Source organism: Odocoileus virginianus, unplaced genomic scaffold (assembly GCF_023699985.2).
Source record: "Odocoileus virginianus isolate 20LAN1187 ecotype Illinois unplaced genomic scaffold, Ovbor_1.2 Unplaced_Scaffold_4, whole genome shotgun sequence".
Lineage (NCBI taxonomy): Eukaryota > Metazoa > Chordata > Mammalia > Artiodactyla > Cervidae > Odocoileus > Odocoileus virginianus.
In genome coordinates this window covers 124,451-137,506 of record NW_027224266.1, presented here as the reverse complement: position 1 = coordinate 137,506, position 13,056 = coordinate 124,451, and the positions used below count along the sequence as shown (strand labels likewise).

The 13,056-nt window shown below is 41.1% G+C and overlaps 1 protein-coding gene across 1 annotated transcript in view; it reads left to right on the top strand.

Moving 5' to 3' along the window:
- The window catches only part of MAP3K15 (mitogen-activated protein kinase kinase kinase 15), a 148,816-nt gene that overhangs the window by 51,050 nt on the left and 84,710 nt on the right, over window positions 1–13,056 (top strand). The window contains exons 4-5 of the mRNA XM_070462387.1: window positions 8,770–8,963; window positions 12,021–12,189. Coding sequence (XP_070318488.1) covers window positions 8,770–8,963; window positions 12,021–12,189 — 363 coding nt within the window. The remainder of the gene's footprint in view (window positions 1–8,769; window positions 8,964–12,020; window positions 12,190–13,056) is intronic.

Here is a 13,056-nt window from a genome sequence, read left to right as displayed (position 1 = left end):
CACTCTCCCCGGATGCGGCGCGCCTTTTCCCTCCGTGGCGAGCAGCCCAGGCAGCCAGAGGCTTGGGCACAATCTCCCCGGTACGGCGCACTTTTTCCCTCCGCGGCCCCAGCACGCACCGCCAGTCGGGTCTCAGGAAGTCTTTAGCTAGAACCCGGAGGCCTGTTTGCAGTGTGGGAGGGGGTGGCTTCTCAGGGGCTAAGTTTGCCCTTTTCCCCTCCCCCCTGCCTTCTACTTCCAGCGGGGATGGGCTGGCTCTTCTCTGGAGATTCTCGGTCCCTTTGTTTTGTGAACCAGCGGCAGTGTGTTCGGGCCAGTTAATTATCCACCGGCAGTGTGTTCGGGCCAGTTAATTTTGTCCCTTGCTATCCCACAGTTTAAAAAAGCTCCCTCCGATTGCTCTCAGGGTCTTCGGGCCGGTCCTTACCCTAAGCAATGCCGCCCGCTCCTCTCCATTCCGCCCCCGCTTGTTGCTGGCGGGTACGGGCGTCTGGGGTACTTTTCTGCTGGGAGTTGCTTTTAGGCACGTAATCTGTGGGCCTTGTTTAATTTTTCCTCCCAGTTAGAATGCCGAAAACTTCCCCCAGTCCCGCCAGTGCGAGGGTTTCCTGGTGATTGGAAACTTCCTCTATTAAGACTCCCTTCCCGGGACGGGTCTCCGTCCGTAGCTCTTTTGACTCCCTTTTTATCTTTTATATTTTGTCCTACCTCCCTTCGAAGACAATGGGCTGCTTTTCTGGGCGCCTGATGTCCTCTGCTAGCGATCAGAAGTTGTTTTGTGAAATTTGCTCAGCGTTCAAATGTTCTGTCGATGAATTTGTAGGAGAGAAAGTGGTCTCTCCATCCTATTCCTCCGCCATCTTGGCTCCTCCCTTTGTTTTTATTGTGTGAATTAAAATTACTGTCTGGTATCACTTGCTTTCAGCCTGAAGAACTTCCTTTAGTATTTTTTTTTTTAAATGAAACATGTCTTCTAGGAACAAACTATCTCAGTTTGTGTTTACTTAAAAATGTCCTTATTTTCTCCTTTTCTCCTCAGATTTTCTTTCAGATCCTTTATTAAGGTGTTGAAATTTTCTCTAAAGATCTTGTGTACTTTAGGTAAAGTTAGATTCTCCTTCATTTATAAAAGATAGTTTAGCTAGATAAAAGATTTTGGTTGACTTTCTTATCCTCACCTCTTTGAATATGTTGTTATACTGCCTTCTGACTTTCATTGCTTCTGATTTAAAAAGTCAGATGTTTAGTTTATTGAGTTACCCTTGTACACAATAAGACACTTTTTTCTCTTGCTGCTTTCAAGACTTTGTCTTTCACAGTTTTGACTACAGTGTATCTGAATGTGGCTCTCTTTGAGTTTATCCTGCTTGGAATTTAGCTTCTTGGGTGTATAGATTAGCTTAATCAAATTTTGAATTTTTCAGCAATTATTTCCTTTAGTGTGGTCCTGCTCCTTTCCTCTCCTTCCAGGACTCCCATTATGATCTGTTTTTGTTGGTATTCTTGATGGTGTTCCACATTTCTTTGAGGTTCTGTTCATTTTTCTTCATTCTTTTTTCTCTGTGTTCTTCAGTTTGCATAATCTCTGTTGATTTGTTTACAAATTGCTGATTCTTTCTTCCACTGTAATTTCCTGTTGAGCCCCTTCAGTGAATTTTTAATTTTGGTTCTTATCCTTTTGGGACTTCCCTGGTGGCTCAGACAGTAAAGAATCTGCCTATAATGCAGGAGACCCAGGTTCGATCCCTGGGTTGGGAAGATCCCCTGGAGAAGGGAATGACTACCCATTCCAGTATTCTTGCCTGGAGAATTACATGGACAGAGGAGCCTGGCAGGCTGTAGTCCATGGTGTTGCAAAGAGTTGGACACGACTGAAAGACTAACACTGTTTTTTTATTATACTTTTTAGCTTCAAGGGCTTCCCTGGTGGCTCAGGCAGTAAAGAATCCACCTACAATGTGGAGACCTGGTTCAGTCCCTGGGTTGGGAAGATCCCCTGAAAGAGGGCATGGCAACCCACTCCAGTATTCTTGCCTGGAAAATCCTCATGGACAGAGGAGCCTGGCAGGCTACAGTCTGTGGGGTTGCAAAGAGTTGGACATGACTGAGCAAATAAGCAGCACCAGAATTCCCTTTTACTTTTTTTTTTGGTAATTCCTGACTCTTCACTGATATTCTGTACTTGATGATGCATTGTTTGTTAAGTATGGTTTCCTTTAGTTCTTTTAGCATAATTATAGTAGCAGTTTTCAGTTCTTTGTCTCCTGAGTCCAATACCTGGCAGTTACTCTTTGCCTGCTGTTTTTCATATATATGGACCACACTGCCCTGTTTCTTTGCATTTTTTATATTTTTTGTGGTTGAAAACTGGACACTTCAGGTAATGTTGCAACTCTGGATACTGATTTCTCTCCCTCCTGCCTCTGCAATTTGTTCCTGTTAATTGGTTTATTTGTTGAGTGACTGCTGGACTAGCTCACTGAGGTCTATTTCCTCCACAGTGTGCTGCCTCTGATGTCACTCCACAGAAGGTACAGCCTTGGGCATGCACACAGCTACCCTAATTCATCCCCACCTGGGGATGACAGTGATTATAGCTGGACTCTCTTGGGCTATATCTTTCTCTAATTTCACTATTAAGTTTTTCTTCGTGATTTTTTCTTTTTTTTGGTTGCACTGGGTCTTTGTTGCTGCACACAGGCTTTCTCTAGTTGCAGTGAGTGAGCTACTCTTAATTCGAACTTGCAGTGCACAGGCTTCTCATTGCAGTGGCTTCTCGTGTTGCAAAGCACAGGCTGTAGGCACACTGACTTCAGTGGTTGTGACACAGGTTCAGAAGTTGTGGCGCATGGGCTTAGTTGCTCCACAGTATGTAAAGTCTTGCCAGATCAGGGGTTGAACCCATGTCCCCTGCGTTGGCAGGCAGATTCTTAAACATTGGGCCACAAGGAGAGTCCCCTGGTGGGATTTAAGTTCCTGACTGGTCTTCCTCTATTGATACCACATCCAGTTGTTAGCATCCCCAAGTTGGTAGCTAATTGCTTTATTGTTTTTGCCAATAACCTGAGACATAAATCTTCCATAGTCTAATATCATTAACATTGGACTTCTTTGCCAGATGTGTTTTTTTAAGGCTGTTCTTTAAGGTTTACCCTAACAATAGGAAGGCTTCCATAACTCTCTCTTCCCCTGTTTCTTTTTGTTAAACTTCTAGCTGGTCTACCTTTCACCCATTGCTCTCATGGAGGTACCAGCCTCCTAAGACTTGCTACAAAAGTCTTCATTGTCTTTGGCAGCTTCCATAGGTTTGAACTTCCCCATGCTATGTTCCACATAAAGCCAGTCCCCTTGGGGAGAGCTGCAGAGCTCTATGTTCTTACCTCATGCCTTGACCCTAGGCAGAGCTCTGCACCAGTGCTCCAGAGCAGGGCAGGGGGATAGCAGCCTGCCTGTTTCAGAATGATACCCTGTTGTGAGTGGGCTGCTGGCCAGAGCTAGGAGCCCCTGACCTTCTCAGCTTGCCTCTCCTAACATGGAACCTCTGTCCAATGTGAGCTGGGACATAGATGATCAGGGCCCAGTATTCTTGGCCTGATTCACCTAAGATGCCATACAAGCGGGAAGTGGGTGAGGGGATGGAGCCCTGGTTCTCTTAACCACACTTATCTGGAATAGGGCTTTTACAACACAGGGCGGTGGTGAATGAGGATGCTGGTGGCCTAACCTTCCTAGGGAGAAACTGTCATCCTAGACTTGAGATTGGGGGTGGCAGGGGGCCGTATCTTCTTCACTGTACCCATCCAGAGTAGAACTGTCACTCTGGGCTGGAGGGTAGGGAAAGAGCAGCTTATAGCTCACATGCTGGAGCTTCATTGTTCTTATCAAGATTTAATTGTTTTTTCGAATAAAGATCTCTTGTCCATTTGCTGTTTGCTCTTAAGACATTTTATACAGACTTGAAATGGTTTTTTTCGAGAAAAAATATTTGTTACCAGTTATGGTTGATTTTCTGGGAAGGGGATCTGAGGAGCTTCACATACCTCCAGTCTAGCCCTAACTTTCTGAAAATAACAAACTCCATTCCTTCAAGGATTTTTATTTTTTACCTTCTAGACTTCACTGATTCACACAGCTCTTTTATCCTTCTTAGTCTAAACTAGGAAATCTTTTACCATAAACTCAACCAACTTTAGGTAAAAGAACAAGCGGATTAATGTATAAATGAATGTATAATGGAATTATTTTAATTAACTTTGGCACCATGACTTTCTTGATATAGATGATGGAGAAATGTGTTTCTAACCTACCAAAAGCTTACTTTGTTGGGCACTTTGAATTGGTCTTTGAGAATTTGCAGATATTATCAGAGAGGGAAGGGTCTTTGTTCCTCTGGTGCAGGCCTTGCTCAATGATTGCTAGGAAGTAACCATGAGTCTTCCTCCTGTTCCCTATTTATCACCAACATACCCAAAATGTTGCCACCTGTCTTTATAACACACCAGCATTTGCAGTGAGAGGTGTTTAATTCCAGTATCTAGTGTCCACAGTCTCCAGCTGCTGTTTTGTAGCAGGGTAAGTTCTTTCATAAAATCTGTTATCAGGAATCATGAAACATCAGGAAGGTTAGTGTTAGACAAGGGTTGGCCCACCGTTTGTTTTAGTATGACCTGTGAGCTCACAATGGCTTTTACATTTTTTGATGATTGAGAAAAAATCAGAAGATGAAGAATATTTTGTTATTGTTGTTTAGTCATTAAGTTGTGTCCAACTGTTTGCAACCCTGTGGACTATAGCCTGCCAGGCTGCTCTGTCCATGGGATTTCCCAGGCAAGAATACTGGAATGGGTTGCCATTTCCTTCTCCAGGGATCTTCCCAACCCAGGGATTGAACCAGTGTCTCCTGCATTGGCAGGCAGATTCTTTACCACTGAGCCACTGGGGAAGCCCAAAGAATATTCTAGGACATGTGAAAATATGAAATTCAGAGTTTTGCCCATAAATAGTTTCACTGGGCGCAGCCATGCTCATGTGTTTGTCTTGTCTGTGGCTGCATTCATGCTTTAACAGCAGAGTTGAGTACTTGGAGAGTAGATTATATGGCCCACAAGACCAAAAATATTTTTACAGAAAAAGTGTGCTGATGCAGTCTCAAGTATGATTGAGTGGAGCAGCGCTAGTCATTTTTGCTTAACAAAATATTTTAGGGCCTACAGACAGCTCAGCAGGGATATAGATGCCCTGGGAGGTACAAAAGAGGGAGAGGATTTCAAGACAGTTATTTGATTTTGAATTTAGATAGAAAGAAGAATACCACCTGTCCTTGCGTAAGCAAATCTTACTCAAAAGGAAAACTAAAATGTCTGTCACATATGTGTTTGAAACCAGTTCCCCAGTGTGAAGTTTTCCCAAGACTTCTGTTTGATCTGAAATTGTGGCATTCTGACCATTGTCTCTGGGGTGAGTGAATTCCTTTGTAATTTAGAAGGAGCTGTGTTGCTCGTTTGACTTCTCATCTTGGTGAAAGTGTGCTTCCCAAGGTTGTGCATTTTGCCACATTATCCCGTCACTTCATGGCAAATAGATGGGGAAACAGTGACAGACAATATTTTTTTGGACTCCAAAATCACTGCAGATAGTGGCTGCAATCATGAAATTAAAAAACACTTAACTCCTTGGAAGAAAAGCTATGACCAACCTAGACAGCATATTAAAAAGCAGAGACATTACTTTGCCAACAAAGGTTCATCTAGTCAAGGCTATGGTTTTTCCAGTAGTCATGTATGGATATGAGAGTTGGACTATAAAGAAAGCTGAGCACCAAAGAATTGATGCTTTTGAACTGTGGTGTTGGAGAAGACTCTTGAGAGTCCCTTGGACAGCAAGGAGATCCAACCAGTCCATCCTAAAGGAAATCAGTCCCTGAATATTCATTGGAAGGACTGATGTTGAAGCTGAAACTCCAATACTTTGGCCACCTGATGCAAAGAACTGACTCATTTGAAAAGACCCTGATGCTGGGAAAGATTGAAGGCGGGAGGAGAAGGGGACGACAGAGGATGAGATGGTTGGATGGCATCACCAACTCAATGGACATGAGTTTGAGTAAACTCCAGGAGTTGGTGATGGACAGGGAGGCCTGGTGTGCTGCAGTCCATGGGGTCTCAAAGAGTCAGACATGACTGAGCAATTGAACTGATGCCAAATTTCCTAGAAAACTCCCTTAGTTTAACAGATTAAGGGGAAAAAATCAGATGTATTATTGCTGGCATCAAATTCTTTAAAACTTAGTGAAGAGATAGGAATTAATAGGTCAGAAATTTTAACATAGTGGCTTTTTGTAACAGTACAGATCAAAAATAGCCTGTGAGTAGAATGTTGTTTAAGAGCGTATTATAGTCCTCCAAATATGCTAAAAACAGCATGGGCTTGAAAAAGTGAAAAGTGAAAGTCTCTCAGTTGTGTCCAACTCTTTGCAACCCCATGGACTGTATAGTCCATGGAATTCTCCAGGCCAGAATACTGGAGTGGGTAGCCTTTCCCTTCTCCAGGGGATCTTCCCAACCCAGGGATCAAACCCAGGTCTCCCTCATTGCAGGCGGATTCTTTACCAGCTAAGCCACAAGGGAAGCCCAAGAATACTGGAGTGGGCAGCCTATCCCTTCTCCAGGGGATCTTCCCGACCCAGGAATCAAACTGGGGTCTCCTGCATTGCAGGCAGATTCTTTACCAACTGAGCTATCAGGGAGCCCAAGAATGGGCTGAATGCTATTTAAAGGTAGTGTTTCTTTCTGTATTTCCTGTTCAGTGTTCCCATTTAATTTAGTTTGTTTTCCAATTTCTGTGTCTCTTTTCTGTTCTTCTTTCTCAAGCCTTTATCAAACATAGTAGAAAAACTTTTGTATACATATATGTGTATATATATATATGTGTGTGTGTGTGTGTATACATAGTATGTATGATATATATTTTAGAAAAGTTATGAATTTTTTGCCTAGCTAAAAAATTTATGACATTTTGATTCCACTTGTTTGACTTAGTATGAATAGAATGCTAGATTTCTAATTTATATTCACTCAAAACTTTGATATAGTTCCATGTATTTTGGCATCTAGTATTACTGCTAAAAGTCTAGAAAGTTTATTATCTTAGTGATCTTTTTCACAAAAATTTGAAGCTCAAAGCTTCTAGTCCAGTTCTGAGAATATCAAGAAATACTATGTTGTTAAAAACAAACAAACAAACAGAAAACGTGATAACAGTATTATTAACTAAAGTACAAATTTTGTACAGATTTCACAAGTTTTTATGCTAGTGTTTGTTATTTTCATACCTTATTCAAGATTCCACTTTGTATTTAGTTGCATTGAGCAGCTTCAGCTGCATGCAACAAATTCTGGTAAATTCTCTTTTCATTTTTATTCTGTTACAAATATTTTCTAATTTTCCTTGTTATGGCTTCTTAGATACACCCATCATTTAAAAGTGGACATTTAATTTCCAAATACATGGGTTTTTTAAAGTATCTTTGATATTAATTTCTCATTTTGATATATTTCTCATTTAAATGCTTTCTTCTCTGCAATCACCCTCTGTGTTTTTTCAGTCTTCTAACTTTATTGAGGCTTTCAATGGCTAAGTCAAAGATCTCTCTTGGTAAATGTCACATTGCACTTGAAAATATGTGGGTTATTTTCAAATATCTTTTGATACTGATTTCTAACATAATTCCACAGTGATAAGAGAACAGACTCTGTATGATTTCAATACCTTTAGACCATGAAATTTTTGCACCTTGTTTTATGTCCCTGGATATGTTCCAGTGTCTCCTAGTTTATAGTCTATGGGAACTTGAATAGAATTTGTATCCTACTGTTGTGTGAAAATTGTATAATCTTAATTATGTTGAATTGGTTCATGGTGGTCCACTGCTTTTCAGGCCTTCCTTCTACTTTTCTGTATATTCATTCTATTAATTTTTGAGAGTTTGATATTGAAACTCCAACTAAAAATTTATCTATTTAAAATAATTGTAATATATAGTAGAACTATATGTAACTTTGTTCTGTATTTTTCAAGTCTCCTGTAAATGTGTTATCATACTTTCATAATTTAAAAACTGAAAGAGTAAAAAAAATAAGGGTAGTGTTTATGCTTTAAAAAATGGTTACAATTTGACTATGAATCATGATTATTCCATAGAAAAAGCATAGTTTTACTTGAGTATTATTTGACAATATAAAAATTTGTAAACAAATTTTTTCCCAAAGCATCTCTGGGACTAATCATATCTATTAATATCTGCTTCCTGCAAAACAGTTTCTACTCAACAAAGTTTATAAATAAATCACCTGTGGTTAAATTATCAAATAATAAGGCTTTTCCAGCCATGCCAAAAGAAAGAAATTAAACCTTTACATTTTGCTTCTTGGTTATCATTGGGCTGAAGTTCCCTCTGATTTGGAGGATATGTAATGAAATATAATTTCTGAGAATTAAAAACCCAAAATCTCTGCTAGTGAAATTCAGAGATGTATACTGCTCAGTTCAGCATCGAAAATCAAATTTTTGTTGTATTCCCATGTGTTAGAGCTTGTGAAATGGAGTGGTTTCCTGTTTGCGTCTGATAGATTCGTAGTCATATTGTGCAAGTAGTTGTTCATCGTCAGGTATTTTCTCCTTTCCTGTCCCACCAAGGTTCCACCTGCCCAGATCCACAGCTGTGCTTCTGCATTGCTTATTTTGTGAAACATTTTTGTTTCTTTTTTTCAGGCATCCAGTGGAAATTATTATTTCATCCCATACGTCGTGACACCATGCGCTGATTATTTTTGCTGTGAGAGTGATGCCCAGCGGCGTGCCTCGGAGTACATGCAGCCCAACTGGGACACCCTCCTGGGTCCACTGTGTGTGCCTCTGGTGGACAGGTTTACTAGCCTCCTCAAGGACATCCATGTGACCTCATGGTAATTCCCATCAACTGTCCTCAATCTTGGGAGCTTGGCCAAAATTTTCCCTTCATGTCCATGGAGGTGATGTACCTTCAAGAGACCATAGTGCCCAGAAAGTGAGGAATTCCAACCAGTCATTTTAAAGTCATCCTGGAATCCAGGGTTCCACAGTGGCTCACTGCATTGGGCTGTTGAGGTGTAGCTGAAAGAGAATGAAACTGGAGTTGAGGTTTGTGTTTGGTTCCAGCTCCTTATGCAACCTTGACAAGTAACTTTTCTGTAGCTGTTTTCTCATCTAGAAAATAAGGAACTTAAATCATTGATTTTCTTTAATGCTCTTTCAACTCTGCCATTCTGTGTTCTAAGATGATTTCTGAAGGTGAGTTCCTGCTCACCGCCAACCAGCTGTTGCAGTTGTTAAAATGTGTCAGCGAGGTTATTCCAGACCTTAGCCCCTATGCTGTACAGTCAGGGTATATTGAGTCAAGCTGAAGCCATCCTGACCACAGTGTGCCCTGGGACGTGTTCTTGGTAGATTTATGTCGGAGAAGGTGTGGAGCAGTGATTCAAGAGCTGACAGGCTTGGGTTTGAATCCTGGCTCAGGCGGTCCTTCACTGTGTAGCCTTGGAACCTACACATTTTGGAGCCTCAGTGCTCAAGAAACCAGTCCTTGAAATATCCCTGTTTTGAAACTTGAAGGCAGAAAAATTATTCCACTTAAAGAAAGAATTCAGATTTTCTTTGCCTGTAGCCAATTTAAAGGATTTACTCCTGAAAGTTAAGTCACAAGGAGAAGGATTTGTCTTTCCAAAACAAATGAAAATCCAAAGCGCTGGCAGAGCTGACTTGAAGTATAAGGGCCACACGTCCCTCTGGCTTGTGCTGTGGCCCCCCAAACTGTGGAGCATTACTACTGTGGGGCTGGTGGGAGGTGCATGCTTGTTCAGTCTGTTCTCCTTTTCTATCCTGTCACCTCTTCTCTGGACACAGTTTCCACTACAGGTTGTAATGGGAAAAGAAGACTGGGAACTCAGGCATATGTGACCACATGCCAATCTAAAAGTAAATGGGGCACCTTTTACAACACATCCCTCAAAAACCTCATTCGGCCCCAGCTTGCTAACTATTGTCTTAACTGCACAGTGAATATTCTAGCGAGGTTCAGGGAGAAAAGTCTCCCAGGATCATTTTTTTCAGGTCTGACAAGGAAGTAGGCTAGCTTGAGTCTGCCAGATAAGCAAGGTGTCTGCAAGAAGTGGCCTCAGGTTTGTTTCTCATTCACTTTATGTATGTTTCAGTAGGAAGACAAGTCTTTCGATTTGGTTTAATTTCAAAGAACTTGAAATACCTGTTGGTTGATTCCACCCCTTGAACTCTCAGATACCTGGCAAGGGTTAGTGAGAGGGTAAATGATGCTAATGGTTGAAAACATCTGTAAGAGGGATGGCAGATAAATTTTCAGCTCAAGTGCCAACTTGCATAGATTGATGAAGGCCACCCAGAGCCCTGTGCAGAAAAGGGGTTTGAAGCCATTTCCAAGTTCACACTGATTAGCGGTATCTTTCCTGGTTACCAGAGGCAGAAATGGCTGCATGTTTGTTACATACATGGTGTCTCCAAGCCATACTTAATTCATTGTTTTATTTATTTACTTACAGGTTACTGTTCTTACTAGGTTTCTTAGTTTATTGAAAATAGTTTTCAGAGCTCCCCTTGAAAACAAGACTAAAGTGTACATTTTTACTTGACAGGCGAAACTAGTAACACTTGAATAGCTTTTGATGCCTTTATAGTCCAGCAAATGGACAATGGCTATCACTCAACTTAATTATTCACTTGATTAATCATAGAATTTTAAACATTAGTAGAATCTACTAATTTGCTCATCATCAAGGTAATAAGCAAGAGACTAGGAAATAAAAATTAAAGCAATGCACTGATACTTCTATATCAGGGCACACTGATACTTTTATATCAGAGCACTTTCACTTTACTTAAAGTAATTTCACTTAATTACTGAAATGTTGAGATTTATTATAAGCATTGGACCAGGCAGTGTACTATAAACACTTTTTTGGACAGAGTTTTGTAATAGTTAAAATCAACATTGGTTAATCTTTGGCATTGTTTCTCATTCTGAAAACTATTATTTGTTAAACTTGCTCTTTTTAACAAACAACCTAATTTTATTGTCTACAGTTAAATCATTTCAGCTATGTAATGGGTTGATAGTATTACAACTTGATCATGCCAAGTCTCCATAGAAAAAAAATTACTTGGAAAGTAGACAACGTATTTAAATTCATCTATTTTAAACCAAGTACCGAATACTAGCATTGGTTCTTGGAGACGTGATGAGACATTCTAGTGTGAATTTAAACTGCTTAAAATGTTGTAATACCTCCCTGTTATTATCTGGATGCCCACATAAAGGAAGTTCTATGTCTTCCATTAGGAAAGCATTCTGGCTGTCAAAATGACAGAATAGGGGGTGAAAGGCAGAGGTGGTCTGCAGGCATCCAGGCATGGCTTCTTGTATTGCTCATGGACACATCAAGATTTTGTTTGTCGACCAAGTGTAAAAAGCTTTGTGGTTACTAGCTGGGAATACCTGAAAGATACATCTTAAAGACATTCATCTTACTATGTTTCATGGCTTTGGAGTTTTGTTCGGCTTTGTGAAAAATCTCTTAATGGTGGGGGAAATTACTGTTCAAGTGAAGTACTTTCTTGTCCTCTATGTGTTTGAAAATACCGGAGGAGAGGGGATGGGGTGGGGTAGCTAGTGAGTCCTGTGTGTTATCCAAATACATCAGGGGTCAACTTTGAAAATATTTTCAGAGTCATAATGAACTGATTTTCTTTGTAACTGTTGAGTGGTTAGGTTTTTGCAAAGTGACACTCACAAGTAGGATGTGCTCCCCATTGGCTGATCCTGGGAGGCTCAACTCTGGGTGAGGTTCCCGTGTGTTAGCCTAAGTCATGTCCATGAGAGCTAGGTTTGTTTGAGCTGCAGAACAGTCCTGGATGCTTATAGCCGTGACTGGAGCTTTTCTTGTTTCCCTCTCCAGTGCTTATTACAAAGAAACCTTGTTAAATGACATCCGGAGAGCCAGAGAAAAATACCAGGGTGATGAACTGGCCAAGGAGCTGGCTCGGATCAAACTCCGCATGGATAACACTGAGGTTCTGACCTCAGACATCGTCATTAATTTACTGCTATCCTATCGCGATATCCAGGTATGCCATATGCTTATCTGAAGCTAACACAGTTCTTCCCTGACATGAGGAATTCCTTGTATGAAGTACTCATGCACTAGATGTATGGTTAGGTAGTTGTTTTATAGCCAAAATAGGAATGTGGCTGGGTCATAGGTCACCTCGCACATCTTTTGGGGTAGAAATGTTGCAGAAGGTTTTGTCATATCAGAAGGGTGCTCAAGCAAATTCTTAGATATGGTACTGCTTAGTAAAAGGAGTTCAGAATTTAACAGTTTATATGCAATTTGTGCTAGGCATTGTTCCAAGCCCTTTGCAAGCCCTAATTCACTTAATCCTTTTCAGAAGCCTATGGGGTGCACAGTCCAATTATTCCCATTGTAAAAATGAGGAACATGAGGTACAGAGAAGCTAAATAACTTGCCTAAGGTCACACAGCGGTTGGCAAAAGTCAAGATTCCAACTGAGGCAACCAGCCCTGTTGTCCTTGCTCTTAATGCCTCTCCTCTTCTACTCCCTTTAGGCCTTTGTCACTCCCTTCTTGGTTTAGCACTACCTGTTAGTGAAAGGGAGAGCAGGAGTAACACAGGCATGTCCAGGAACCCGGGGCTGCAGGGCTTTATTCTCAGACGACGGACAGAGACTTCTGGAAAGTCCTGAAGATGGGGTTTGTAGAATATGGCACCATGGAGGAAAGCAATCATTTCCCCCCTCCAGGTTTAATGCTGTGGAGCCATTTCCAAGATGTCTTGTCTTCCTTCCCTTTGGAGGAACACAGAGTGCTGTATATAACCTGTAGAATTCTATCAGTACAAAGCCATGTTGGAGGTTGTTGGCCACAGGTCTTTAGACGAAAGAGGCTTCCATTTATGACCTGAGCCAAGAACA